The sequence below is a fragment of the Sciurus vulgaris genome, assembly GCF_902686455.1.
Source record: "Sciurus vulgaris genome assembly, chromosome: 8".
Lineage (NCBI taxonomy): Eukaryota > Metazoa > Chordata > Mammalia > Rodentia > Sciuridae > Sciurus > Sciurus vulgaris.
Window position 1 is genome coordinate 102,431,244 of NC_136468.1, and position 26,550 is coordinate 102,457,793.

At 41.6% G+C, this 26,550-nt stretch overlaps 1 protein-coding gene across 4 annotated transcripts in view; it reads right to left on the bottom strand.

The window, feature by feature from the left end:
- The window catches only part of GLI3 (GLI family zinc finger 3), a 274,948-nt gene that overhangs the window by 169,695 nt on the left and 78,703 nt on the right, over nt 1–26,550 (bottom strand). For all 4 annotated transcript variants that reach the window (XM_079149884.1, XM_079149883.1, XM_079149885.1 and 1 more), the window contains exon 3: nt 15,580–15,822. In XM_079149884.1, the coding sequence (XP_079006010.1) occupies nt 15,580–15,822 (243 nt within the window). The remainder of the gene's footprint in view (nt 1–15,579; nt 15,823–26,550) is intronic.

Sequence of the window (26,550 nt, forward strand, 5' to 3'; positions counted from 1 at the left end):
CAAAGGCTAGCCACAACACTGCTGGGCGATTCAGGGATGTAGGAGAGTAGGCCCTCAAAGAAGGTAAGTGTGATTCAGACATTCTGCTGGTCTGACAGAGGACAGTGTTCACAGCTATAATGCTGTAGGTGATTTCTTGACTTTCAACGTTTTAAGTCAACCTACAGACAAAAGACAGCAGATGTGGTTACAATTCTAAGACACCCTGAAGACACTAACAACTGTGATGCTATATGAAAGCCAAGCTCCAGAAGATGGGGGAGGGAGACCTGATAGCCTCATCTTTTGACCTAGAAAATCAAGTTACTATGAAAAGTTGATGAAGAAAAGAAATAGAGGTTTAAGATATTCCTTCTGAAGCTATAAAAGTAGTCAATAAACAAATAACATGATACCAATACTGAAAGGAGGGCAAGGTACAGTGTTAAGAAAATTAAAGGTGAAGTTTCATATTAAAGGATCAATAAATAACATTGAGTAAAAAAATATCTGGGGCTAATATGACAGAAAATAAAGGTACTGCCACATTCTGGAGCTATCACAATTGTCTACCAAGAAAACTAAAACAGAAACAGCACAAAGTGTTCTTGGGACTGGAGATGGAGAAGGAAAAAAGAGGCCACTGTAGCTTTCCAGGATAAGGTCTTTAGTACTTTGTGAGTGATTAAAAGGAGTACGCATTACTTGTCAATTATAAATTTTAACAGAAATATAATATGTTAAATTCTAAAGAAAGTTTCAGGTTTCTTTCATTTTGGATTTTTCCTACAAAAAGTAACAAACATAACATAGTAATCAAATAATCATTGTGGGTTAAAAAAAGAAAAGAAAAGAAAGAAAGAAAAGCACTCCACTTCCACAAAATGGTTTCAAGGACAGAACTTCCTATCTACTCAACACGGCTTTCCCATTTTGGAAAATCACTCTGGGGCACAATTCCGGTAAATTCTCCTGACAACCTGTAAGTGGATCCCGTGGCCTCCCGAGCTCCATTCCATTCTGGTGTCCTCAGAAAATTCAGTTCTCATTTCTCTGCTAAATCTGACATCACTACACAGAGACAAGCCAACATGAACAGGTTGATTTCGTGAACTATTTAGCAGAACATCATCTCTTGAACCACTGAGACCAGAAAGACAGCCTGCAAGGCATTTGAACAAAAGAGGCCCTAAAGAACATAAGTAACCTTCACCTACCACTTTATCAAGAATCCTTTACTCGAACACTGCACATCACCACATTCCATGGTTACTGACACCATTGGGTTTCCTGTGCCAAAAAGCTTTCTTCCAATTTCAAAACATCAGAAGGCTACCTCCAATATTAATTCCTAAAAGAAATACTCTTTTTTAAGAGAATGTTTAAAGAACAAATCTTTTCAAATACAAATAAAACTTCAACATGGAAATGTATTTCCTTCCTGCTATCAACCTAGTTGAGGGAAAAGAAAAAAAAAAAAAACTTCAAGTCCTTAGAATGTTCTGTTTCTCCCTTGGCTATTGGCAAAACTAGCATGGCAACCAAAGAAAGTCAGGGACTATGAAATAAATATTCTACCTTGGTATGCCATTCCATGAGCTAAATAAGGTGAGGAAAGTGAGGACATGGTACACGGCACACTAGTAATGCTGCCTGAGCCTCGACGTTCATGTACGTACAAAACTCCCTAGGACAATGCAGCTGTAGAGTTTCTCAGCCACACGCATGCGGGTCTCCCTCCAGACATGGGGTTGGGAACAACAGAGTCAGCTCATGCTAGGTGCTATGTGGTCACCTTGTAGGATCTCAGCTCTTAGAAAAAGGGCCAATCACAGAGCTCTGTGCCGCAGAGCTTCTAATTGGAATCTTAATACTTTGGACACAAAGCAGCAGAAAAGAATTTGTGCCTTAGAGTCACGCTCACCTGGTGGCTCATTATCAGAGGGACACTTCAGAAAATCTGAAGATTAGTAGCAGGAGCACGACATTAAAAGAGCAAGGCTGCACTGTTACCAAAAGGGGAGTTTTTTTTTTTTTTTTTTTTTTTTCTTTTTCTTTTTTTTTTTTTAAGAATATCCTCTTGGAGGAAATTTCCAAAAAGGAGCTGTAGGGTGGGTCTCTAGCCTCTCTTCTCCTGGGGAAGGTATAGGCAGTTCCTAGGGACAAACCCTTCTCCATCCTGACTGGGCAATTCTGCTGTCCCTGTAAGTCTGATGGCTGTGCTCACAGAGATAAGAACACGTGGTTCCCCATATGAAATATTCACTTCAAATAACCAAGTATGTGAAGGAAAATCTAGTATTAATGACCAACACTGAGTATTCCATGCCCCAGAATCTGTTACTTGTTACTGTGAACCATCTGAGGATGTACAGGAGAAAAACAAAAAAAAACAAAAAAAAGCACATTTCCACCAGGCTGCCTTCCTAGATTTTAGGGGTAGGAGCTGTGTGCCAAACAAGACATGCTCGAGGACCTGCAGGTTTGATTCATGGGTTATAAAGCAGGGAGACAGCAGGAGTGACAAAGACAAGCTGCACTGAGAACACACAGCACGTGCCAACACCTCTGTTGAAAGGCCACAGAAGGTTCCTGAAGGGCAATAAACCAACATGCACGACTGAAAGATTAGTGAGGGGTCGGGGTGAACTCATGTGAAATCTGCCCCCGAAAAAGTCTAAAATTCTGGGGAGCATTTCAGATTGCAGTTCAGAGCGCCTCATAAATTAATGAAAGTCCGACATTAAAGTTAATAACAGCTGGAACGGATCAAGCAGAAAGAAAACGCAGCATCGGCATATGTGTTATGCGAATTTCTTAGAGTCCATAAATTTGATATTTGGAAGGAAGAAGGGAAATGTTAATTAAGAGAAATTTCATACTGGATTTAAATTTGCCATGGAGTCAAAGCTCTATTGTAAAAAACCCCCTTGGAATCAGAAATCGCCCTCGCCAGACCTGGGTTCTGACTTTCATCTTGCTGTTTTATACTTGTCGATATGTGACTTAATTGTTTTCATGTGTTGCTTTGTGCTTTCTGCGAAATATAAAATCAAGAGCCAGGGTCATACCTTTTATTCTACTGTGTGCAAAGTTCAATTAATGTTGGGGGAACCAATAAAAATACCTAAAAAGTCATCTTTCTGCCTTCTCTAAAAGCCTTGTAACAATTTTCCATAATTTTTAGACTATTCTAGTTATAGGTTTCTCAGGGGATCACAGTCACTCTTAAAAGTCTCGACATTAACTTTTCTTATTTTCCCGATACAGAGGGAGCATTGTTACGACATGTATCTTTATTACATGGATCCAGATATATCTTGGGTCAAATCAAATCCCCTGAAACATAACTTCATACAGATATAGGGGCTGATATCTCACATTTGTCTTTAAAGCAACCGTCAATCCTACCTGCAGTTCTCTGCATCAGAAAGGGATTCCCCTGGTCTCCTTGATCATCTGCATAGATCTTCTATTCAGGGCTCTTTGGTGTCAGTCTCGTCTCCCCTTAGTCTTATTGGTTGAGAGTTGCCGGGTCCGTCGTTAGCCTGCACTGGCCCTGTTAGCCATATTCAGTCCTTTTCATCTTTTCTCATAAATCATTCCACTAGTCCCTTAATCATGCTTAAGATTCTTTCAGTTTATCAGAGACACCAAAGTCGTGAAACGATGAACTGTCCATATTAGTGGGGCTACTGGACACCAAGATGCCTTTGTAGGAAGACTTGTGTTCTTTCTCTGACTATCTCTTCCTCTGATGTCAACATTTCCAAGTATATTTAGAAACAAAGGGGTCATTCCCCCCCTCTGGGTGGAGCAGGGTGGTTTGTACTCTTGCAGAATCATTCCCTTTGCAAGGGACAGATCTTGCAGTGTGCTCTGCAGATGGTGGTGCTAGCCCCAGAAAAGCATAGGGAGGGCCATCTACCAATATTACCTGTTGACATGGGAGAGTCCTAAGTCCTTCGACTGGCTGCTCTGTAGAATTAAGAGTTCACATACACAATAAATAGAGACTTTTTTTTTTTTTTTTTAATCCAAAGAGCCTTCAGACTAAAAGTTACTGCATCCTCAAAAGTAGAGTGGGGACAACAGGAACACAGTAGGGAAGGCAAAAGTTTAACCAGCCAGGCTGAAAAGTGATGCACCCAGAACCTCCCTTCCTCATTCCAAACCTGAGATCTGAAGTCCAGACTCAAATTAATACCATGCTCAGGTCACATGATCTCTCTAAATCTCAGCTCATTCAAGTGCTACACTGGTGTTATGGTTTGGCTAGGAGGTGTTCCCTGAAGGCTCATGTGTGAGAAGATGCAGGAATGTTAGAGATGAAATGATCAGATCATGAGAGCTCTAACCTAATCAATGGACCAAGCCATTGTTGGACTATTAATGTGAAAGGATTACTCTACTGGATGGTAACTGTAAGCAAGTAAGGCATGGCTGGAGGAAGTAGGTCTCTGGGGGCATGCCTTTGGGGTTTATATTTTGTCTCTGGTGACTCTGTTGCCCATTCTACTTCTCAGCTGCCTTGAACTGAACAGCTTTCCTCCACCGTGCCCTTCCACCTTAATGTGCTGCTTCACCTCAGGCCCAGAGCAATGGAGTCAATCAACCATCTACTGAACCTCTGAAACCATGAGCCCAAAATAAACTTTTATTCTCTTTGTTGTTCTTGCCAGGTATTTTGGTCACAGCTTTTGGAAAAAACTGAGTAATACAACGAGTTTTTATGAGAATTAAAGGAGATCATGCCACAAGGTCCTCAGTCCAGTGCATGGCACACAGGAAGTGTCCCATCTGTGGGTCTGTTGTGACTGCTACTGCTTCCCAACATTTATACCCCCAAATGGGGGCACAGAGGGGACCCAAAAGCCTCCAACAATTAAAATAAAGGTAACTTCTAATTCTTTTAGGAAAGTATCAATGAAACAGAAATTTCTCATCCTCTCCCACACAGCAACACACAAGGTGGTAAGGACTATTACATATTTCCCCAGTACTGGAATACTAGTGAACAACACCCAGAGCCTGCTCCCCTTCTTCACACACCCATACTCCAAGCCCCTACCCATCACCCACTGGCAACACCACCACCTGGGCTCTGGGACAGAGCTTTGAAGCTCTTCTCACAGGCCTCAACACAAACCACTGTCCCCCTGCCCAGACCCTTGCATGGGTCTGGTCTATCATTCTGAAATCTTATCAGTTATGAAGTATGAGTAGAGAGTCTGAGCTCTAGAGCCAAAATGCCTGATTCAGTTGCTTCTAAATCTTATAAAAATGGGCAGCTTCTTTAGCCTAGTTGGGCCTCAGTTTGTTCAAATGTCAAAGAGAAAAATCGGGACAATCTCTCAGAAAATTGTTGTGAGGATTTAATGAGCTCAAGAGCAAAGCCCATGGCATCAAATGTAGTACAGAAAGAGGATTCAATGTCTTCTGGCTATAGTCCAGTGGCAGCCAGGCCACTGTGACAGTCTGCCAAGTCCCCTCTATTCTACATTCCACCCTTTCATGAGAATCACCACAAAGAAGCCCGAGGGATAGTCCTAACACAAAAATCAAATCACCCCACTCCCTCCCTTGGCTCCCCATAGGTCCACAGAATCCCCCATCCATTTCCCTTACTATTCCTCCTACCTAGGTCCACACTGTCGCTTCTCTGCTCCCAGAACTATCACCTCAATCTTCCCATGCTGGCTTCGTGGTAGCTGAAAAGAAACTTTCTAGCAAGCTCTCCCTGACCCTCCCACTCAATCAAAGGTCCATCCCTCCACCTGGGTCTCTCCCTAGCATACCACCTGCTACCTCCTCCTCAGGACACCAGCTGCTATTTCCTTGTTGCAGTCTTTACCTAGGTGTTGTGTCTCCTCCAGCCAGAATGTCGGCTTTGAGAAAAAGGAACAGATTTGTCTTGGAAAACAATGGCCCCCTCCAGATTTAGAATAGCATCTGAGTCAGAGCAGGCTTTCCAAAAATGCAAGGAGTTTTTGAAATGAGAATAAATATCAGGCACCATGTAACCCACGGAATGAGACTTGCAGCAGGTCACAGCAACGATCACTCAGGTGCTTCCAAGTGTTCACCAACTGTCCCTCTACAACCAATTTGTGGCAAAATGATGAACATACACTATATTCAACACATTATTCATGACAGAAGACAGAGGCTGTATGAAAATATATTCCCAGGTATACACATACATACATTAAAAATAGAAGTAAACTGCACATTGGATAAAAAAAATGGGTCAACCCACTTGGTCAGTTCAGATGGCTTCCTGGAGGAGGAAGTAAGTGGATCTAGGTAGAGAAGAATATTTGCAAAGGTCTGGAGACCAAAGGAAGAGCTGACAACCTGTAACGACCTGAGAGGAAATTTTGTGGTCAGAAGGGGAATTTCAGGATGGGAGTGGGCTAAAGAGGTGCAAGGTGGGATCATGGAAGCTGAGTTGAGAGGATGGCAGGCCCTCTGCCAGGGAACCAGGCCACAGAAAACCCACCATACTGTGCCACCCTCTCCTACCCCCTGGGGAGTGAGGGAGGGGGGATGTCATTCTCTATAGAAGGCAAAAACAGGGGCAAGGGAGCAGAGTATTGAAATTCTGCCCAACTTGAAAGCAGTCTTGTTCCATGAAGACAAACCAAAAGAAGAGGTGATGTTTGTTTCTCAGCACCTTTTGCGTGTACTTCTCTGCTCCTCTATAAATTACCCAGGAAACAGGCGCCTTCTTTCATTCCACTCTCAAGTCAGAAGCACAATCAGGATGCAGATTTGGATCCCTCCAGTGGATGAGGTAAACACCCAGCTTCCTGAGTGGACTCCTTCTGACCTGCACAATGTCCCCTGATTAGGCCTGAAGCCCCCCATGGAGAGGGCCACCGTCTCCTCCTCCAGGGTCCCAGCATCTCCCTCAAGACTCTTTCAGGCCAGGCAGATTGCAGGCTCTTGCAGGCTCTTTCCAGTAATGAAAGCCTTTGTTCTCATTTCTCCCTGGAGGTTTTAGCTACTGGATTTCCCAGCTGAATGTCTCTGTTATGTCTGGCCCCCATCTCCAGCTTCACCGGAGGCCCCTTGCACAATTTCTCCAGCTCCAACGATGTGAGGGGATGTGGGAGTTTTCTAATAAAATAAAACTCAAGGGTCTGTGTTTTTTTCCATTGTGAACATTCTATTCTGAAGTTAACACGTCTTGGTACAGAACACTCTTAAGACCCCTTTACTTCTCATATTTAGGATTTGTTGTTTGTGATAAAGAAGTTGTGGTTCCTGGCATTATCTAGTACAGAACAGCTCAGCAACTGGAGAACCAGCACAGATGGATTTTGTTGTCTTCAAGGGAAATATGACACACTTACACAAAGGGTGCAAGAGCACACAGACCAGGGCCAGTGAAACAGCAGGCAGCCAGGGAAGTCCAGCAGGGAAGCCCTGCAGGAGGAATCGCACATTGGCAAATCTGGAGGTGGAGATGAATTAAACTCTCTGCAACAGAGAAACTGGATGCGTAATGGAAAACTGAGTTACTCGAACATCGTTTTAAACATTCCAAAAACCATGGGATTAGTCTTGGGAATCACCCTGTTGAAGAGGAACAAGCTGCTTGCCAAGGACACCTTTTGGGGCATCTCTGTCGTCATCTCCCGCACTCCCCTCCAAAGCCCAAACCTTCCTCTAAGATTCTTAGAGGTATCATGTCTTCTTGTGGCCTCCTCACAGATGTTCCTGTCTACCTAGATTCCTCTGTCCTCGCCTCTTTACCATAGGACTTAGTTCAAATGTCACCTCCTCCAGGAAGCCTCTTGGAGTATCCAGTCTGGGGCCCCTATGTCTCCAACCTACTGCCAAAGGACAGCACATTCTGCCTTTTCCAACATGCTTTATGTTGACTTTCTGTCTGAACTTCTCTGCTTGTCTCCACATCCCCAGAGGACAGAGAAGCAGGAACTTGTCCACTTTGTTCAGCACTGGTGGACACTTAGGCAACTGATAAGCACATGATCACTCAACAAATGAGTGACAGGAAGAACCGCCCCCCTAAAAAAAGAAAGGTGAATCAAATGCATTCTTCAATGTATTCTAAAAAGAAGAAACTTATTGAATGGAGGCCAACTAGAAACCCAGCTTCTCCAAAATAAACAGGCCATATTAGGAAGATATAAACAATTCATTTTAAAACAGACCAAGGCAGAGACCCCAAGTTTAAATAATTGAGGAATTTGGCTACTTTTCAAAGAGCACTATGAGAATTCAAACTACATCAGAACATAGAAACAGAAGAGCAATAAAAGGCCAGATTGGTTACTCTATATTAATCCAAACTGTGAAAGGCACAAAGAGAGAAAATCAAGCCCTTTCACTCAGAAGAATGAAGACACGGCACAAATTTATAGATACAAGATCAAGAAAGCTAAAGCAGGATGGGAGATGCAGCTTTCAAGAGACATCAAAGGTAACATTCTTTAATTATACAAGAAAAAGGAGGAGGGCCAAGGATAATGTTGCCTCTATTAGGAAACAGGGAGGGGAAGCCGTTAGCAGATGGATATGAAATGGCAAGAGATACCATGTTTAGCATGCTCTACTCTAAGAAGGAGTAAAAGAAGGAAGGAAAAAAGGGAGAGAGGACAAGAAACCATGAGCAGCTCTTTAAAATGTGACATTTGGATGAGTGCAAAGTTAGAAAAAAAATAATAATTACATGGAACCTTTAAACCACTGGATGCATGATTCAAAGTTCAGTTGAAGATCGGGGTTCCCATTAACATGAACTACACACATGCAGGGACACTAACAAGTTGGGAAGATGTTATCAAAATCCTGAACTGCCTAGAGGTTATTGAAGATAAAGCAAACCACTGAACTTCAATAAAAGGCAAACAAACATCATGTTCTCCTCAACTGCAGGAAAAATAGCAACCTGTCCCATTTGAGATGGATGCCATGTCACACACAAGAGGCCATTCTCCTGTGTTAATCCCACTGTATTGGAAGAGGGTCCTCATCCATTATATCCTATGAATAATCTGACATTTATTCCAAAGGGCCATAATACATCTCTCATGAGTACCCTAGCAACTTTAAAGGTGCCATATGTATATAGAAGCAAATACTTTTACTGATTCAAAAATGTACATTTCTAAGTATTTTGAATATATCGATCATAGTTTATACCTGGCCTCAGAAAGGACTGGATGACTGTATTTAGATCAGAGTTTGCAAACAATGACTAATTACGAAATAGCTGCAGAAGCATCTACATCTCTTCTGATTGCTGAGGAACCACCTTTGGTAGAGAAGCTGAGAACAACAAACAATTAAATCCATGTGAGATAGATAGATTTTATTATAAAGTATCTAAACTTCATCTCCGATAGGGCAGATGATCAAGCAACCCAACATCTCCTAACTTCTCTGCCCTATGGGAGCATGCAAGAATCTTCCCAGGCTGCCCTGGGAATTCTCGTAGAAATAAAAGTCAAGTACAGCCCTTGGACTAAACAGGATATTCTAAAGAAGATCTGACCATTGTAAAAGGACAACACAGGGAAGTAGCAGAGATGTGATTGCAGACAACTAGAGCACAACTCATCAGTGTCCAGGGTAGAAACACATCCTGGTAGGATGGTACTTGAAGAAGATTTTCAAAGGAGCAAGGTCTTTAGAATAGGTAGAACTTGAAGGCAAGGATAAAAGTAAAGAACTGGTCCGGGAGAAACAACCTGTGAGTAGAGCAACAGGGACAAGGACAGCACCAGAAGAGTGGGCCAGAGGAAGGTAGACCTGCCTGCAAAGAGGGCAGAGAACTATGAGGACAAGGCCATGGAAGAGGCCTAAGGGACTTTCTGGAACACAGGATCTCCTTTGGCCTTTCTTTTCCTTACCTCGGTGGTCTTCATGCTTCTCCCAGTCCCTTCTAATAAACTTATCCCCAAAATTCATGGATAAAAATCAATAACTAATTTTTCAAATGCTACAGTTCTTTTTTTTTTTTTCCCAGTGATTGATTTTGTTCCCACTTTCTATCACAATCACCCAAGACTGAAATAATATAGAATTACAGTCACGTCAGGCTCAAGACAAGTCAAGATTCATCAGCCAGAGTTCAAATCCGGGTTTCTGAGCATTATCCCTCCATTTTTACTGCTTTATTCAAAGTTATCTTGCAATGTGGCTCTTTAAAAGTCTATAGAAGTAGTTCATCGTTTCTAGTCTTAAAACATTAACTCTAGGCTTTTGAAGAAAAGCTAGGTCATCATACTGAACTTCTAAGAGAAAGACAAGAATAAGCAGGGAACTATTCTTAAGCTCACAAATAACAGTTATGCACAAGTTCTGAGACTGGATCTCCTCTCTCCAGCAATCCCCTTCAACTCAAGACTAGCAGCTAAGAAGCAAGATACTCAGCAGAGCCCCCAGAGTACAAACCAGTGTCAGTCTTTCTAGTTTAACAATCTAATATTCAAGGGGGGAAAAATCCTGATTGGCTCATGAGATGTTCTTGAAAGAGATAAAAACAATCTGGATGAGAATGGAACTGTGTACTCAGGGAACTGTCACTTCCTTTGCAGTCTGGTCAACACCCAACCATTCATTTGTGCCTTGTAGGCATTTTTTGTCTCTCATAGTCTCAAGACAACACTGGGATGGTAAGAGAAATGTGAGCAGGTGCACCTATTAAATATGTAAACTACACATCCTTTTCCACTGACTCAAAAGATGTATTTCTAAGGGATGTGGAAAGTCACCTAATATAAAGAAAGACAGGTAGGGGAAAAAAAATCTTATGTGCATTCTTTTTTTTAAGCACACAAGAATCTCAGCACGACAGCTTTCTGCCGAAAATAAATGCAAGCCAATTAAAAATTCAGTTTCTTTTCTTTAAGCTAATTCCTCAGGTTTTGCTAATTAGCAACTAATAGTTCTGTCATTTGAGCTGGGGAACATAAGGAAGAATACCAGTGGTGTGTTTTCAATCAAAGCATTTGCATGGAGGAATGAATCATATTTTCCATGAGGAATTACTGCTTGGGAGCAGTTGGGGGCAGAAGAAAAGCAGTCTTCACACAACTATAAAACTGTAAATGAGACCTGAACTTTTGGGAAAGAAGGCGTTTTTCTGCCCTGCCCCCTTTAGCAAAACCAGCAGAGGACCTCTAAGACGCAGTTAGTGAATCTGAAAATACTTTGCACACAGATCCCTGAAAAACTAGACTTCACAGTAAGAGGGAAGACAATGAAACACATGTTTTCTGTAAAAGGGAAGAGAATAAAAGTTAAGTGTTGGTCAGGGTAGAGGAATGCTTGAACTATTATGTCACCTGCCTTTGCAAGTTTATAAAACAATAAATGCACAGCAGTAAATGGAAGCAGGGGTGAGGGTGGTTTGAAATATCTGGCAAGAGATGGAGTAGGGGCAGAAAACACTGCTGAGAAATCTTTGGGCAGGAGATGGGAACTCTTACCCTGACTTCAGTAGAAGCAAACCGGAGCCCCCAATCCAGACCCGCTCATAGGCTCCCAAATTATAAAGCACTAGTGAGCCTATAGCTGAGGGCCTGTCAGCACCACACCAGGTCTGAGCCATGCAGCTAGCACGTCTACCTTCTTGTATTGATATACAGCCCAGCCACAGCTTCCCTTCATGAAAAAATCCCTATACCCCCCAGGAGGATTTTATTCCAAACATATGTTGTGAATGTTTGAAGTGCCCGCTTATCCCTGGGTTTTCTTTTGTTGTTGTTGTTTTTCTTTTCTTAAGTCAAATTCACAAAACCTAAAATACTTTGAATTCTGCCTCAGTGCAATTTGTGAAGCTGCAGCATTGCATACCCAAGTATAATAAAATCTTGTGCAATAAAAATTTTACAGATGTCCTTTTGAAGGGGAGGAAAAGAAAGATTTTTTTCCCCTTTTCCGGCCTTACAGGAAGCCTACCCACACTTTAGAAATACAAAGTTAGTATATATAGAAGCACAAATTAAGCATCTTGAGAAGTCTACATTTTTCCAACCACAGAGAAATGAAGGAATTACTGTGCGTATTCACATAGCCAGCTGCACTGGACTGGCAGAGGTTTTTCTCTCCAACTACCCTGTAAAGCTGGCAAACAACTCAAGGGGAAGGGGAATGGCCTACAAAGATGTTTCCAGACCTTGGGCTACTGAAGGTCTGCAGTGCACTTGTATAATGGACAGTGCTGCTAGACAGAGACAGACTTCACTTGCAAGATATACAAAGGTGATCAAAACTATGTCTAGCTAGGTGCAGTGGCGCACATCTGTAATACCAGTGGCTCCGGACACTGAGGGCAGGAGGATCACGAGTTCAAGGCCAGCCTCAGCAACCTAGGAAGGCACTAAGCAACTCAGTGAGACCCTGTCTCTAAAGAAAATACATAAAAGGGCTGGGAATGTGCTCAATGGTTAAGTATCTCCTCAATCCCTAGTGCCAAAAAGAAAAAAAGAAAAAAAAAAAAAAAAAAAAAAAAAAACTGTATGTCTTCTTTTAAAAAGAGGGTACAATTAAAAAATAAAATTCTTAGAAAATTTATCACCTCAGTTCACATTAGTCATTAGCTTTGCCTGGATAATTAAATCCATGTGAGAAAGATAGATTTTATTATAAAGTTCCTAAAAATACTCATGATGATGGTGGTAGAAGAGTCAATAACCCAACAGGGGTCTGGGAAATCAAATCATATACTGTCTTAGTTTAGGATGTCTTTAAATTATTTAATATGAATAAATAATACTGTATCTTTTAATTCTTCTGTATGATGTTTGTGTTTGTGTCATAAAATACTTTCTCCCAAGAATTTAAAATGTTAAGGCTTCTCAAATATAGATAAAGCTTTACAACGTCTTCACTTAACAGAAAATTAAAGCCAATCCACGGGTTCAGTGGGAAAGGATTACCTTTGAGGAAGTCACAGCACAGAGTTTTAAGCAGGCCAGCTCTTTTTCTCAGATTTACAATCTATTAATTTTCTAATCAGTGCTTCCAGAACAGGTCTGGCAGAAAACAAGTCAGTCTACACTGAGCTTCACTGCAACACTCTCAAAACCCACTTGGTTTGGTGTGTGAACAAATGACATGATGATGGTGATGGTGGTGGCAGAGGAAGAGAAGAAATGATGGAAGAAGAGAAGTAGTAGAAGGAAGAAGAGAACATAATATTTTTGAGGAACTATGTGCCAGAGGTTTTACTAAATACTTCATTTACATTGTTCAGTCTACACAAGAACACCATGGTACAAGCAATCACATTATTCCCCTATTCGAGAACAAAAAAAAATGATTCTTAAGTCAATGTACTTGGTCAAGGTCTCAAAGCTAGCAATGGATAGCTGGAACTTGAACCCAAATTCCCTGAGTGCTGGGTCAATCTGTGCAAGCTCTAGGACTCCCTGTCCATATTAACTAGGCAATGATCTTTTATGACCAATTTAGGGGACATATTGGGATAGCAATCAAAATTGCATTTGCCATTTAATTACAAACAACTTATATAGTTTATGTGTTATTATACAATATTAATTCTGCTTTGAATAATACAGAAGGAATAGCTGAAGAATTACCAACTTATGGGTGCTGTGGCCTCAAAACAGGGACAATGAATGAATCCAAATCCCACTTGCAAGCTCACCAGTGCCCAGGGTTAGCTACTATCACATTGCAGGTCCAGGAGATGGGTGACACACAGACCACCGAGAGAGGACGAGGGTCCCAAGTGTGGAGAGAGCCAGCCCCTCCAACGACCGGTAGAGGGTGAATGGGGCAACCGTTGAAACAAACCAACCAAGAACAAGCAGCAAGTTGAAGGGCACAGAGAAAGCTAACGGTCCTCTGCCCACTACCATCAGCCCAAAGTACTCATCAGCTGTCCTGACTAATTAAATACCTCACTAATTAGTGGGCATCTGGAAAAGAAAACAAAACATCACTATGTGATGGGAAAAGTTTGTGTTCACACATAAGGACAGAGACAATGTGGGGAGCTTGTGGGCAAACTTTTAGACTTGATCTGGGAAAAAGAAGGCTTAGTAGTGGGGTAGGGTATATAAACACAGGTAGGACATATGTAGGAAGCCGGTATGTTTTCTTCATGCATGGTATATAAAAGATTTACAAATAATAGCAATGTCAAAAACTTCAGTATGTGCTCAGAGAAAACTCCTACCAACATTGTTTTAAAATCTTCATTGCTAAAAGAAATGAGAACAAAATAAACCTTGAATTAGGGAAAGAAAGGCACTTGTCCAATACATCTATTTCTTATTTCTGAATCTCTAGAAACAATCTCTGCAGCAACAGGACTGAGAAACGCTTTTTAAACACAAAAGTGGGAGACTTTTTTTAAAAGCTTAAAGAATCTGTAAGACTTTTCTCTCCATGCTTCTGATCACTTCTTTAAAAATGCCCTTTTCATTTAAAAAATAATGCATCTTCCATCTTTCCCAACAATATAATCTGGTAGGGGGCGGAAGGCAGTGGCTGAGACTTCAGGTTGTTTCGAAGCCCTTTGATCTGAGGAGTGAGCATTCCCCTTCGCTGCAAGCCAACTAATGAAGGGATGAAATTAGCTTTTATCCTGGGCACTTTCTTGAGCAAAAAAACATGCACTAATCAGCTGTCCTCACTAATCAGTCATCTGGCTAATGACCTTTTGCCTTAAAACACTAAAATTTCTGAATGATGTGGAAAAAGGGAAACGCAAACCAGTCCCCCCTCTCTGGAGCTCAATGGATCATCTGGAACTGGAGCCGAGAAGGTTAAATGGCAAGTCTGTATCCCGGCAAGGTGATAAATCTGTAATCAAGAGCTGTGAGCTTTGGCACCTCAATATGAACTTCATTACTCCACAACCAAATTGTACTTTTTTAACTAGAAACAGGTCAGAAATAAATTTGACCCCTATATATTTTTCTTTATATTCTACCTTTGGAGAAAGCCATCATATACTTGTGTTCAGAGTGCTAGTCAATTTTTTAAACTTTCTTAGTGTTAAGAAAAAGAGTTCCCCATGTCTCTGGCATGCTGGTTACAGAGAAGAGAAGGACTCATGAAAAATCTTCCATATTAATGAATTTGGCACTGATTTGTTAAAAGAGGTTTGTTTTAATAAACCATTAAACATAGGAACGGCCAAAATCATTAAATCAAAAATCATTAAAAATGGGAACAGCTGCCATTAAAGACATCTCCTAATGCAGCCTGCTTTAATAATTGCCTACCAACAACCAATTTTTCTCCTGCAGCGTCTCCTTGCATGGAGCAAATCTGGTTCCAGTACCCAGGAAAAGCCCATATGGATTCGTCACTAATGGACCATCTTCCTGAAGGCCGCCTCAAAAGGCCTAAAATTGCTTAGACATGAAGGAAAATGTCATTAAGAAGAATAATAGACAGGAAAAAGTGGGGAGTGGGGCATGGAAAGAAAATTAAACATTTTTATAACTTATATAGACCAACAATTCATATAGTGTAGGCATATGCTCGTTCGCGAGACACACACACACACACACACACACACACACACACACAGCCTTCCCCTCCAATGGCTTCTGAAACAAGTGCCGACCAGCAGGAAGTACTTACGGTAGTGGGGCTCCATGTAACCATTCCTGGGGTCCATGGCAAACACAGTCCCGCGGTAAGGTACCGAGGGCTCCGCCAAGTGTGGTAGAGATCCATGGATCTCCTTCTTGATCAACGAGGCCCTCTCGTCACTAGACGTCGAAGGCTCCTCGCTGATTTTGCTGAGCCCCTGCACACTCTGTGGCTGCATAGTGATGGCGTTTCTTCTCTCTCGGTGATAGATCTGTCCAGGACTTTCATCCTCTAAAGAAAGAAGAAAAATGAAAAGACTCTAGAAACTACTTTAAGGAGAAAAAAAAAAAAAAAGAAGAAGAAGAAAAAAAGTCATCAATTAGGTCTCCCCCAAAGTGAAACCTCTCTCTCCTCCATGGAAACTTTGCAAGCTACACACCCATGATGGGATATTTGCAAGACAAAATTGCCTATGAATGAGGGTCCAAATTACACATGGAAGGATGAAGCAGCAAATGAGCCTGTTAAAGGGAGATGCAGGGGGTCGGCAAACTGTCAGCAGCAGCTTATGACTGATTCTGCAAGTGAGACTTTTCTGGCAGGCATGCCTACATCCCGCAGGTCCAACGTGGGACTGAAACTTTTGCCAGCCTCAGACCCTGAGTGTCCAGTTTCGCTTTGTCTGCCTTAGGAAGCAGGACCTCTGGGGCAATGAGAAGTCCAGCTGCCCAGGAGGGTTCTAGGTGGCTGCAGTGGGTGCCAGGTCTTTGTTCTTCAGAGGATGACCTGTTAGAAAGGGATCCAAGAATTTTTGTGGGCTTTTTAAAGTCAGATTTGTAACCAGCTGAGAGATTTAACAGAGCCGGAAATGAAACTGAACACCCACTGGAGACAAGGAAGAAAGGTACCAATCAGAAAAACCTGCAGAACCTCCTGAGAGACCTTCCTGTTTCTGCCCATAGAGCAAAGTTATGAACTAAGAAGAAAACTGAGTGAAAGTCCACGTGTGAGATGGCTGTGTGGGGAAGGAAGACAGGTGTCAGCGATGGTGCTATCTGTCCGTGCTCTGCAGAGGGAGCAGGGCATATATTTCTTCAAATATGTAAGAATCAGTTTCAGGAAATTCCACATATAGTTAATATTCCAGCTCCCTAAAACTTCAGCTCCTATCAGTCTGTAAGAACCTTCTGCAAACGTGATTGGATGACCATTCTATAATAGTGGATCCAAGAACCAAGGCATACAATGAAACCAAAATTGGCTACCTGAATTCACTTGTTAGTGGAGCAATCTACCTGTCATAATCACACACATTCTAAACCAGTGTACCCCAGAAGAAGCTGTGGATATAATCAATAGACTGCACTCTGGCAGGTTAATGCTGATGGAAGCAAAGCTGTCCAGGTACTACTCAGGCTTCTAATTAAAAATGTATTTCATATTCCTTATTTTTTTAAAAAAAACTATAATTTGGTATAAGTAATAATATCATTATACATGTTGAATGGACAGATTTCAAACACATCTTATTCCAACATATAAACTTATCTTCCAAGTAATCCATAATGCAGATATGACTGGCTAAGAGCCCACAAACAGAAAATCTATGCTCTAGCATTTTCATAGCTCTTGGTTCAAAATCAGAAGAAAGGAGAGCAATACACACAGACAACCCATAAAAACACAAACTAAAATAACAACTACCATTTTGTGTTGACTAAGGACTTGAACAACTTAAAGTCAGTAGCAAGTTCAGTCTTTGTGCCTATGTGCAGGAATTGAAAATAAGCAATGAATTGTTTTAACCTAGCAAATGACTTGCAAAATAGAAAGGACCATGAAGTATGTTTTAGTATTTACACTGAATTTGCTGACGACTACAAGGTAACTTTGAAATATTATTTTAGTATTGTTCTGTGCAGATTCTCAACCAAAACCTTATATTAAAAGAAGGGATAAATTATGAGTTTAATCTATCAAGTAACAAATTTTTAAAAACCACAAAAATTGCTGTAATCCCACATTTTCACACTGACCTTTCCACAAACAATTCAAATCATGCTTTTGCTAATTTAAAAATAAACAACCAAAAAGAAAAGAAAAAAGAACTTTTTTATTTTCCCTTCTGACTAACTCTTTTAGGCACTAGTCCACCCTTGTGTTTTATTAGCAGTAAAGCTGCAGGCTATAGAAAGAGGGTTTTGCAGTTATGTAAGAGCAAATGGGTGTCAAATGCACTAAAACCTATGTTGGTTTTATAAAAATTCCTCTAACCTACAAATGGCCCAAGTCATATTTTCCACTAATTTGTGCTCTGTATAAAACCTTTATTTTAAATTTCAACCTGAAGTGAACTTGTAGCAGTGAGGCATACATTCTGTAGAATGGGACCTTCTTTTGGAGGCCAGAGAGCCCTTCCTGACAGGGGCTCTGACACATAATTAGCATTCTCTAAGATGAATACCCAAGCTCTACTAATCTGTTCCAGGTTTAAAACAGGATTTCCTTGACTTAATCTTCCTAGAAGAAATTAACTTTTCTTCCCTTGAAACTGCATACCTATAATAAACTCAGTTTCTTTGAAATGATGTCTTTCTATGATGAGAATTGGAATCAACTTCACCAATAATTGAATAATTGGTATGGTCTGATCAGAGAGTTCTCCCACCCCCCAAAGGCCCCTAACCTCCTGGGAAAAGGAAGTAGGAGAGAAGGGGGATGGTGTGTGGGAAGGGGGGGGTGACCTGTTAGCTAAATGATTTTTCTTAATGAGTTACCCCAGTTTGTATGAATATTAAAATAAAACAAGGAGTAATCAAAGTTCAAATATTTAATACCAAAAAAATTAAGTAATTCCTTTAAATGCAGGCAAGAATGTTTTTAATGTAGAAACTTTCATCAGGAGACTTAACTTTTACAGTGGTTGGTGCTAAAATATTTTAACCCAACACACGCCCCCTCCCCCAAAAAATTCCAGCAGACAAATATTTCATGAAGTTTACCTTCTGCACTGAGCTGCTTTTGATGCACATTCAGATGAAAACCTGACAGTATACACACTCCCGAATACAAACAGCTACAAGGCTTGAAAGCACTCTGTATACAGTGAAAGAGAAACTTTCCAAGCGATATTCCTGCCTGCTCTTATAAATTTAGCAACCACTTCAGCAAGCCAAAAGACGAGAGCTGTCTAATCTTGTTCATTTGAGTCAAGCTGTTCAATAAAGTTTGAGAGTCAGTGCAGACAGGCTACGCCAGGCCAAATTATTGACAGAAACATACTGTCCACCATGGCAACAAGCAGAAGTCTGCTACAAAAATGTAAGCAAACAGCCCACTGCTCCAAGAGCATCTGCCAATGGACTTTAACAGCCAAACACAAGGCAACTGTTCGAGCTTCTCTATGTTTAACAGCTGCAAGCTCGGGGGTCAAACTGAAACATGCAATTCACTCAAAACTTTCAGGAAAAAAAAAATCACTTTAAATACTGTCATCATAATCCCACTTTGTACCTCCTTCTTTCTGTATATTCATGCTCAAGATGACGTGAATGAATTCCTGCCCCCAAGTGAAGAGCCGCCCAAAGCATCATGTCTTAGAAACTGATGGAGATTTTTCCAAACTCATCCAAAAGCAACCTACTTAGGGTGCCACACTCTTGGCGCCAGAAAACTCTGAAATAGCCAAAGCTGCTTCATCACATACAGTGCTTAGGACACTGATAATAAAAGGTCTGGAGAAAGTCACCCTGTTGGATGAAGCCGGACTCGAATACACACTCCTACACCATCAACTCCTGTACGATTTCTTGTTGTAACTGAGGAGGTTAAGTTTCTTTTTCTGAGAGCAAAGTTTCAGACAATCCTTCCAGTGCAAAAACAAAACTCTGCTAGACATCACTAAGTAAGGATACCCTCCTGTCACCCAATGAAACTGGCTGATGAGGAGCTCACAATGCACGTGTTTGCCCTCTTTCCCTGAACATGGAGTTTCAACTGCCCCCAGCATCCCCATTTGAAAACCACTTCTCCTGTCTGGCCCCAAGACCTAGAAGCCACCAGGATAAGAGAACAGATGATACTTACAACTCAGTCCCCAGGTTCTGGCTAGCTACTTTCTGTAAACTTCTCTTGGTGAGCGCTCTCTAGCTGTGCCGACCCTCTAGGAACATTCTCGGTGTCTCTCGGCCTCTCTCTGGCTCTCCCTCTCCCTCTCCCAGGCAGTGCGGCTCCCATTAGAGGAATTAAAAGTGGTTGGAGCCATGCTAAATTTAACAAGCTCATTAGTATTCTTTCCGAGTGCTTCGGAGTGAACTCTCCCTATTCAAGCCGCTCTCTCCAGCAGAAGGGTCAGGCGGCTAATCATTAAATCAAACTAATGTCACCCTATCACAATCGGCCCCAGAGAAGGAGGGTTTATTATTTCAGTTTATGCTAAATAAACGGTTTTACAAATGGTCCCCAAGCAAGGTCAACAGCAGCTTCAATTACAAGACAAACTTAACAAGAGTTGCTATAAACCAAGTACTCCGTATTGACTTAGGGACAGGCTCGGCTCCGCATATTGCCACTAGCAGGATTGTACAGGAATGCATATTGTAAAATAAAGGAAGGGGTGAGCTTTTTTCTTTGCCAGAATTTGCGACTGCACAGCGACTCTTCATTCACCTCTCTCCAACCAGCTAGCCGCTCAGCTCAATTCACCCCACACAAAGGCTGGAGCCCAGACCTCAATGGACCGAGTGAAACATGTTCAAAACTAGGCTCTCTATTGTGACTGAATTTCTTAACATCTTTTCAAAAAGCGGAGAATGCCTTGAGGCTAAAGGAAGAAACAGGCTAATGGTGAATTGGGAATTCTGAGCAAATTTCAGAGCCCTTTCCTCCTAGCTTTTGAGGTTGAAAGCAAGCTCTTTCCTTTCAAGTTTCAAAGTCCTTTTTCCTCCCGCAGTGTCACAGAAGGATTTGAAAAGAAGGTAATTGTGCTCGCAGTCTCCCTGATCAGAGCTTACGTCCTATTTCTGGTATTTCGGAATACTTCTTGCAATAATAGTGCATATAGCTCAATCCCTTAACCGGCCTGCACTCTGCAATTGCTCATTAAATGAACAATTGCGGGTATAAAATGCCTTTTATGTTCAAGGTCTGGATATAAGATAAGCATTCTAGGACTCTAAATTTGGTTTACTAAGGAAACTCTCCATCATTAAATTACAAAACTGAAGTCAGAATATCAGGCTTTCCCAGAAAAGTGGCACTCAGGTTGCAGTGAACCAAAAAGAAGGGTGGGTGGGGGGTGGGGAGGAGGCAAGAAAATGTTAAGGGGGGAGGAAGAAAAAGACTGGATACTCAGATTTCTAGCTGAATGGGATTTTTACAAGAAAACCATATTCCCGGGTTTAAGGTCTGAGTCTGTGAAAGCTCATAATTTTGATATGGGAAAGATAAGGTCATCTTCAAGTGAATTAAAACACCGGGCTGAGGCTCAATAAATATGCAGGTGACTAGTTCTGACCCCTTGTCAGCAAACATCTCTCCCTTCTTGAAGACAATAAATAATCCCTTTCCAACACCACTTACAGCATCTCATTTGATCCTCCCAGCCACCCAATGAGGGTGGTAAGGACAGGGCATGAGACTCCATTCCTAAAATGAAATCCCAGGGAAGTGTTGCCCAGAGAATTCCAACCACTCCTTACTGAGTCCACACAGCCGTGTTAACAAGGCATGTGTTCCTCCGTAGGTTTTTGGAAAACATAAACCCACTCTTGGGAAACACCAAGTGGGACCCTAATGACAAATCTATGGTGAGGCTTTGAGCCAGCGGAGCACCTGGGCAGGAGGACTGTTCTCTCCCTCCCAGGCACAAGACATGGGCAGGCCTCACTCAGTGCTGTCATCCACTCCTGGACACTTGAGGCTCAGGCAGTGTCTTTTGTGTGTTCCTGGACTTTTTAATGTGCTTCCAGGAGCTTGGGGCCCCGCCCTCCTGTCCTGCTCAAGACACAGAGCATGGTTTTCTGCTTTTCCTCCCGAGCAAATGCCTTACTGTATTTGGAGAGGGCATTATTTCATTTATTTCCTCTTATGCATTTGTTGCATCTTATCAGCTTTTATTCCTTTGGTTATTTACATTTTGATGCTCTTTGAACAGAAACCAATGGAATCCAAGTCCTCCCTTCCCTCCCTATGACTTTGCCCAAAAAGAGATGAGAAATGAAAAAGAGAGGAGTCTAAGTGTATTCATGAACAGGGCAGAATTATATTAGGCAGAGGGAATAAAGTTCCTGTAGTTTATAAGAGCAGAATAGCCCCCCCCCCCCCCTGCCCCTTTCCACCTAGATTGCAGTTGTGCCTGAACCAGGGGCTGCTCCCTGGAATGCCTAGAGCTTGGCTTCCAAAGAGCCTGAACAAACAATGCCTTCTCTAAGAACATCGCCAATACCCTTGGGGTCAGACATTGCCCTTGTGCGGCTACACATACATCTCCCATTGACAATGACAGATGACAGAAGGAGGGGCCCAGAAGGATCAAGAGGGAGCGCTCGGCTTTGTTTGCAACCTTTAAAACCACACTGCCTGGCCTGCAACTTGAGAGGGCAGCAGCAGGATTTGAAGCTTTGGACAAATCCAAGTGACAACCCTCCCTCAAAGATGATGGGGCAGCTCCCTCTCCCTACTTTCATCAACCAGTAGGTCCCAGGGTCAGAGGAGCGAAAGTAAAAACTACCCAACATCAGAGGCATATGAGCATCTTCATTATCTGAACATTTCCAAAGTTTGTTGTTGTTGTTTTGGTTTCTTGCCAAAGAATAAAACCCAGTCCAGGTGTACCAATGACGTACTGGCCATTGGCTGCAACTATTTGCTCCTAAGAGCAGCAGGTTGGTGCTCAACCCAAGGCTAAACTTTACCTCACTTCCCAACCACTTAGTTTACGGAACTCCTTATAACTTCAAAAACAGTCCCTGGGATCGAAAGGAATAGGCAGACAAGAAGACGAGGTTTCAGATAAACTATAACGTAAAACCTCAAGTGGCCGCTACCTCCACTGCAGTACAGCTTTGATGGCATGCAGACCAAGCAGCCTCCTACATCTTGGAAAAGATAATGGCAATGATGAGCAGAAAACACAGGCTTCTCTGGGGCCTCACCAAGTGTGCCCTGGAGTCTCTAGGGTTTCCATTCATTTTCCTTATACCCCCGAACCTCCCTGAATAAGAGACCTACAACCCTAATTTTGTCCTTGAGAGGATGCCCCTGAAGGTTGATGACAAGATCTCTGCGACTTGGCTGAACATTGCTTGAGGCATATACTTAAGTCCAAGTCCAAATCCAATGGTACTAACCAACAGACAGTTCCCCACAGTCAGTACTAGTCAAACCACACATACCCCAGAGAAAGGAAAATACAAACAATACTGTACCCTGGAGGGCTCTGTGGGATCTTCTTAAAAGGGGTGAAGGGCACTCTTATTTTCTATGAGCTTCCAAAGACCCTTCCTTGAATTAAGAATTCTAAGACTCTTCCTGGAATTAAGAATTCTCAAACAACACGAATCTTCTTCCATTAGCCTGCTATTAGTTTCTAGTCTCTGCTTACACATTGTGAGTTAATGAGTGACATCAAAAGCTGTACAATAAATTCCCAAGAGGGTCAAAATTTTTCCTTCTGCTTAACAGTGCATTTATGCCTATCTGCAAGTAATAGTCTCCCGAACATTTAGGTATCAGAGATTTCTTTGAGAACTCAGTTTTCTCTCTCTCTCTCTCTCTCTCTCTCTCTCTCTCTCTCTCTCCCTCTCTCTCTCTCTTTCTCTCTCTCTCTCTCTCTCTCTCTCTCTCAACTTTGCACATACAGGCCTGAGCTGTTAAGATTCCATAATGAGATCCACAGCCAACAGTTTGACAGAAACAATGAAAGTCCTGTCCATAGGCCAGGGTGTCCTCCTGGCTGCCTCCTCCAATGGAACCTTCCTATCACTCCAGAGATCAAGGTCAGCTCTGGTGGTACAGGACTTAGAGCCTGCCTTTCCTTTAAGGCAGAAGGAATAAGTCTCTGCACCTAGAAGTTCCTTCCTATAGCACTTTCAAACGATGGTTCCCAGGTGCCCATCCCTCCCTCTTGACAGCAAAGTCCCATTGCTGAACATTCCTATCATTTTTTTTAATGGCAGAAATGAACACAACTGTTTTCATCTGGTGTGTTTATTTGCATGTTTTTGTCTTTAGAAGATCATGTAATGAGAAAGCCTGAGCATATGGTGGTATTATATTTTTAATAAAATTTTACAGACCATGCTGACTCAGTTGCAGAAATCAGATCCTCATGGAGAGTACATTTTAACATCAAGGTAATACCATTATTGTACCCAAATGAGCTGGAGGTCACCATGACACCCGAGGGACAGTGAGCAGGACTCACCAATGCTGAATCAGCCTCTGGACAAAGGCCAGGTACTGCCCGTCTTAGAGTTCTGTGACAAAAACCCCCTCCAGCTATGATCCACTGTGACCTCGGTTATGAAATGTGCATTTGAGAGAGCCAAATTAAAACACCATATTTTGATTCTTCACAATTTTAACTTGGCAGTCAGAGTCTAGTTAGTGAGCCATGAAAAGTCTGCAACTTTAGAAAACTCTCAGGTAATGGCTCAGCTACTATCTATGAGAGAAGAGGCAAGGGTCACAAAACCTAAGCTCTCCCCAAGCACACCTTCACAGTCACAGCCAAGACAGGATGCTCTGCCACCTCAGCAGCTGTCCTCTCCTTGGGCCAGAGACCTGAGCACCTGGGCAGGGCAGACACTGACAGAGACAGCACCAACTCCATCACCCCTGCAGGGAGACTGGGTAGACAGACACAAGCCAGGCCTTCCTCTTAGCTTTGCCCCAGACTCCAAAGCAGATTCAGGAGAACATAATGTCCCGAAGCCAAGGAAAATGCATTTTTACTTTAAATGAGTAATGATGAAAGCAATTAATAACACAAACAGAAGATCAAATTCATCTATCTTTCTAAAATACAAATAATGTTAGTCCATTCACAATTCCTACCAGTCTTTCTCAAGCCTGCCAACCAAAATCTATTAACCATGCGCCAAATAATGACAGCTACTTATGCGGAGGTAGGAAGCACCTCAACAGTCTCATTCCTGCAGTCTTTAGTATAATGTCATGTGAAGGCACTGTCTTTATTCTCATTAACCAGAAGAGAAAATAATGGTACCAGGAAGGGAAGTGACTTACCCAGGTCACAAGCTGGTTCATGGGTGAAAACTGGAACCCAAGGCAGACAGACTCGAAAGCCTACACTTAAATATTTGGCTATGGGACCTCCCTTCTCCATGCCAAGAAATACAAAATGAATTTGACTTGAATTTTGGTCAATGCCCTAAAGCATAGGGCTGCAAACCACACAAACCTCACTCATGCTGCTGGTATTGGGTGAAAGCAGTGATAGACAATATGGAAACCAATGTGCCTGACTGTGTTCCAGCAAAACTTGATGGACTCTGAAATCTGAATCTAATGTAATTTTCATGTGTCACACTTAAAACCTGTAAAAACCATCCTTTGCTCACAGATTGTACATAAGGGGAGAAGATACAAAGTGGCAGATATACAGGATGAATAAGTCTAGAAATCTAATATACAACAGAAGGACCCCAGGGAATAAAATTGTACCACACGTGGAATTCACACTAAATGAGCCCATTCTAGTTGCTCTTGCCACAAAAACAAGACTTAATTGGTAACTATGTGAGATGATGGATGTGTTCATTTGATTCACTGTAATAACTTTTTACTATCTACATGATTCTCAAAATATTGTGCTGAATATCTTAAATATGCATAGTAACAGTTCTTATAATAATAATAATAATAATAATAATAATAATAATAATAATAAACAGGTAGCAGGCTGGATTAAGCCCCACTTGCACCTAGAAAACAATTGGGAACATTATAATATCAAAAGCAATACTACTGAGTATTAAGGAGGTTATAGGGGTGGTAACTTTCACACACTATCCAAAGAATATATATTGCAGCTGGGCATAGTGGCTCACATCTAAAATCCCAGTGGTTCAGGAAGCTGGGCCAGGAGGATCTCAGGTTCAAAGCCAGCCTCAACAAGGCCCTAAGCAACTTGGTGAGACACTGTCTCAAAGTAAACAAATAAAAAAGGCTGGGGATGTGGCTCACTGGCTAAGTGCCCCTGGGTATAATCCCCAGTACCAAATAATAATAATAAATAAATAAATAAGTCCAAAACTGGCCAAATGTGTCTTGACAATCTTGTAAATTATAATTCCAGGATGTACCTTAAGGAAAAAAAATAGGAAAGATGATGATTTAGGTTCAAAGATGTTCATCATAGAATTGTTTAAAATAAGGAAAATAAGTTAAAATAAATGTCCCTTATGACAAGATGGAATGTTATAGTATTTCTGTGAGTCTTTACAAACATTGGAAGGTAAGAAAATACTCATTACCCAGAACTTAGTGCCAGGTGCCTTTGTGTGTACCTCACAAGACAAGTCACTGGGGTCTGTACAATTATGATCCTAATTTTACAGATACAAAAACTGAGGCGTAATTGTCTACAAAATCACAGCCAGAAAGTGGCAGACCTTGGATTAGAATCCAGAGACTATTCCTTTACCCTCTTGGCTACTATTTCTCTAAATTTTTTAAGGATTCAAATTTTGAGAGAAAGGGAAGATAAGGGGAAAAGAAATAAATAGTTGTTTCTATTCTAAGATTCTAAATTTAATAATAATAATAAAAAAAAACCTTTAAGGAAATGTACCAAAAGAACAAGAAAATATTTCTATGGCTTATTTCTTTCTTTATGTTTCTATATTTCTCAACCATTTTGGAGTATGGAAAAGTCTGATCTGTTTGACTTGTACTTTAAATTCTATTTTAAGTGTGACCTTTGCTATAATTCTTAAAGTCCAAAGTAAGTACATGAAAATTGAAAACTTCTCCTATAAGTTTATCTATTGAAGC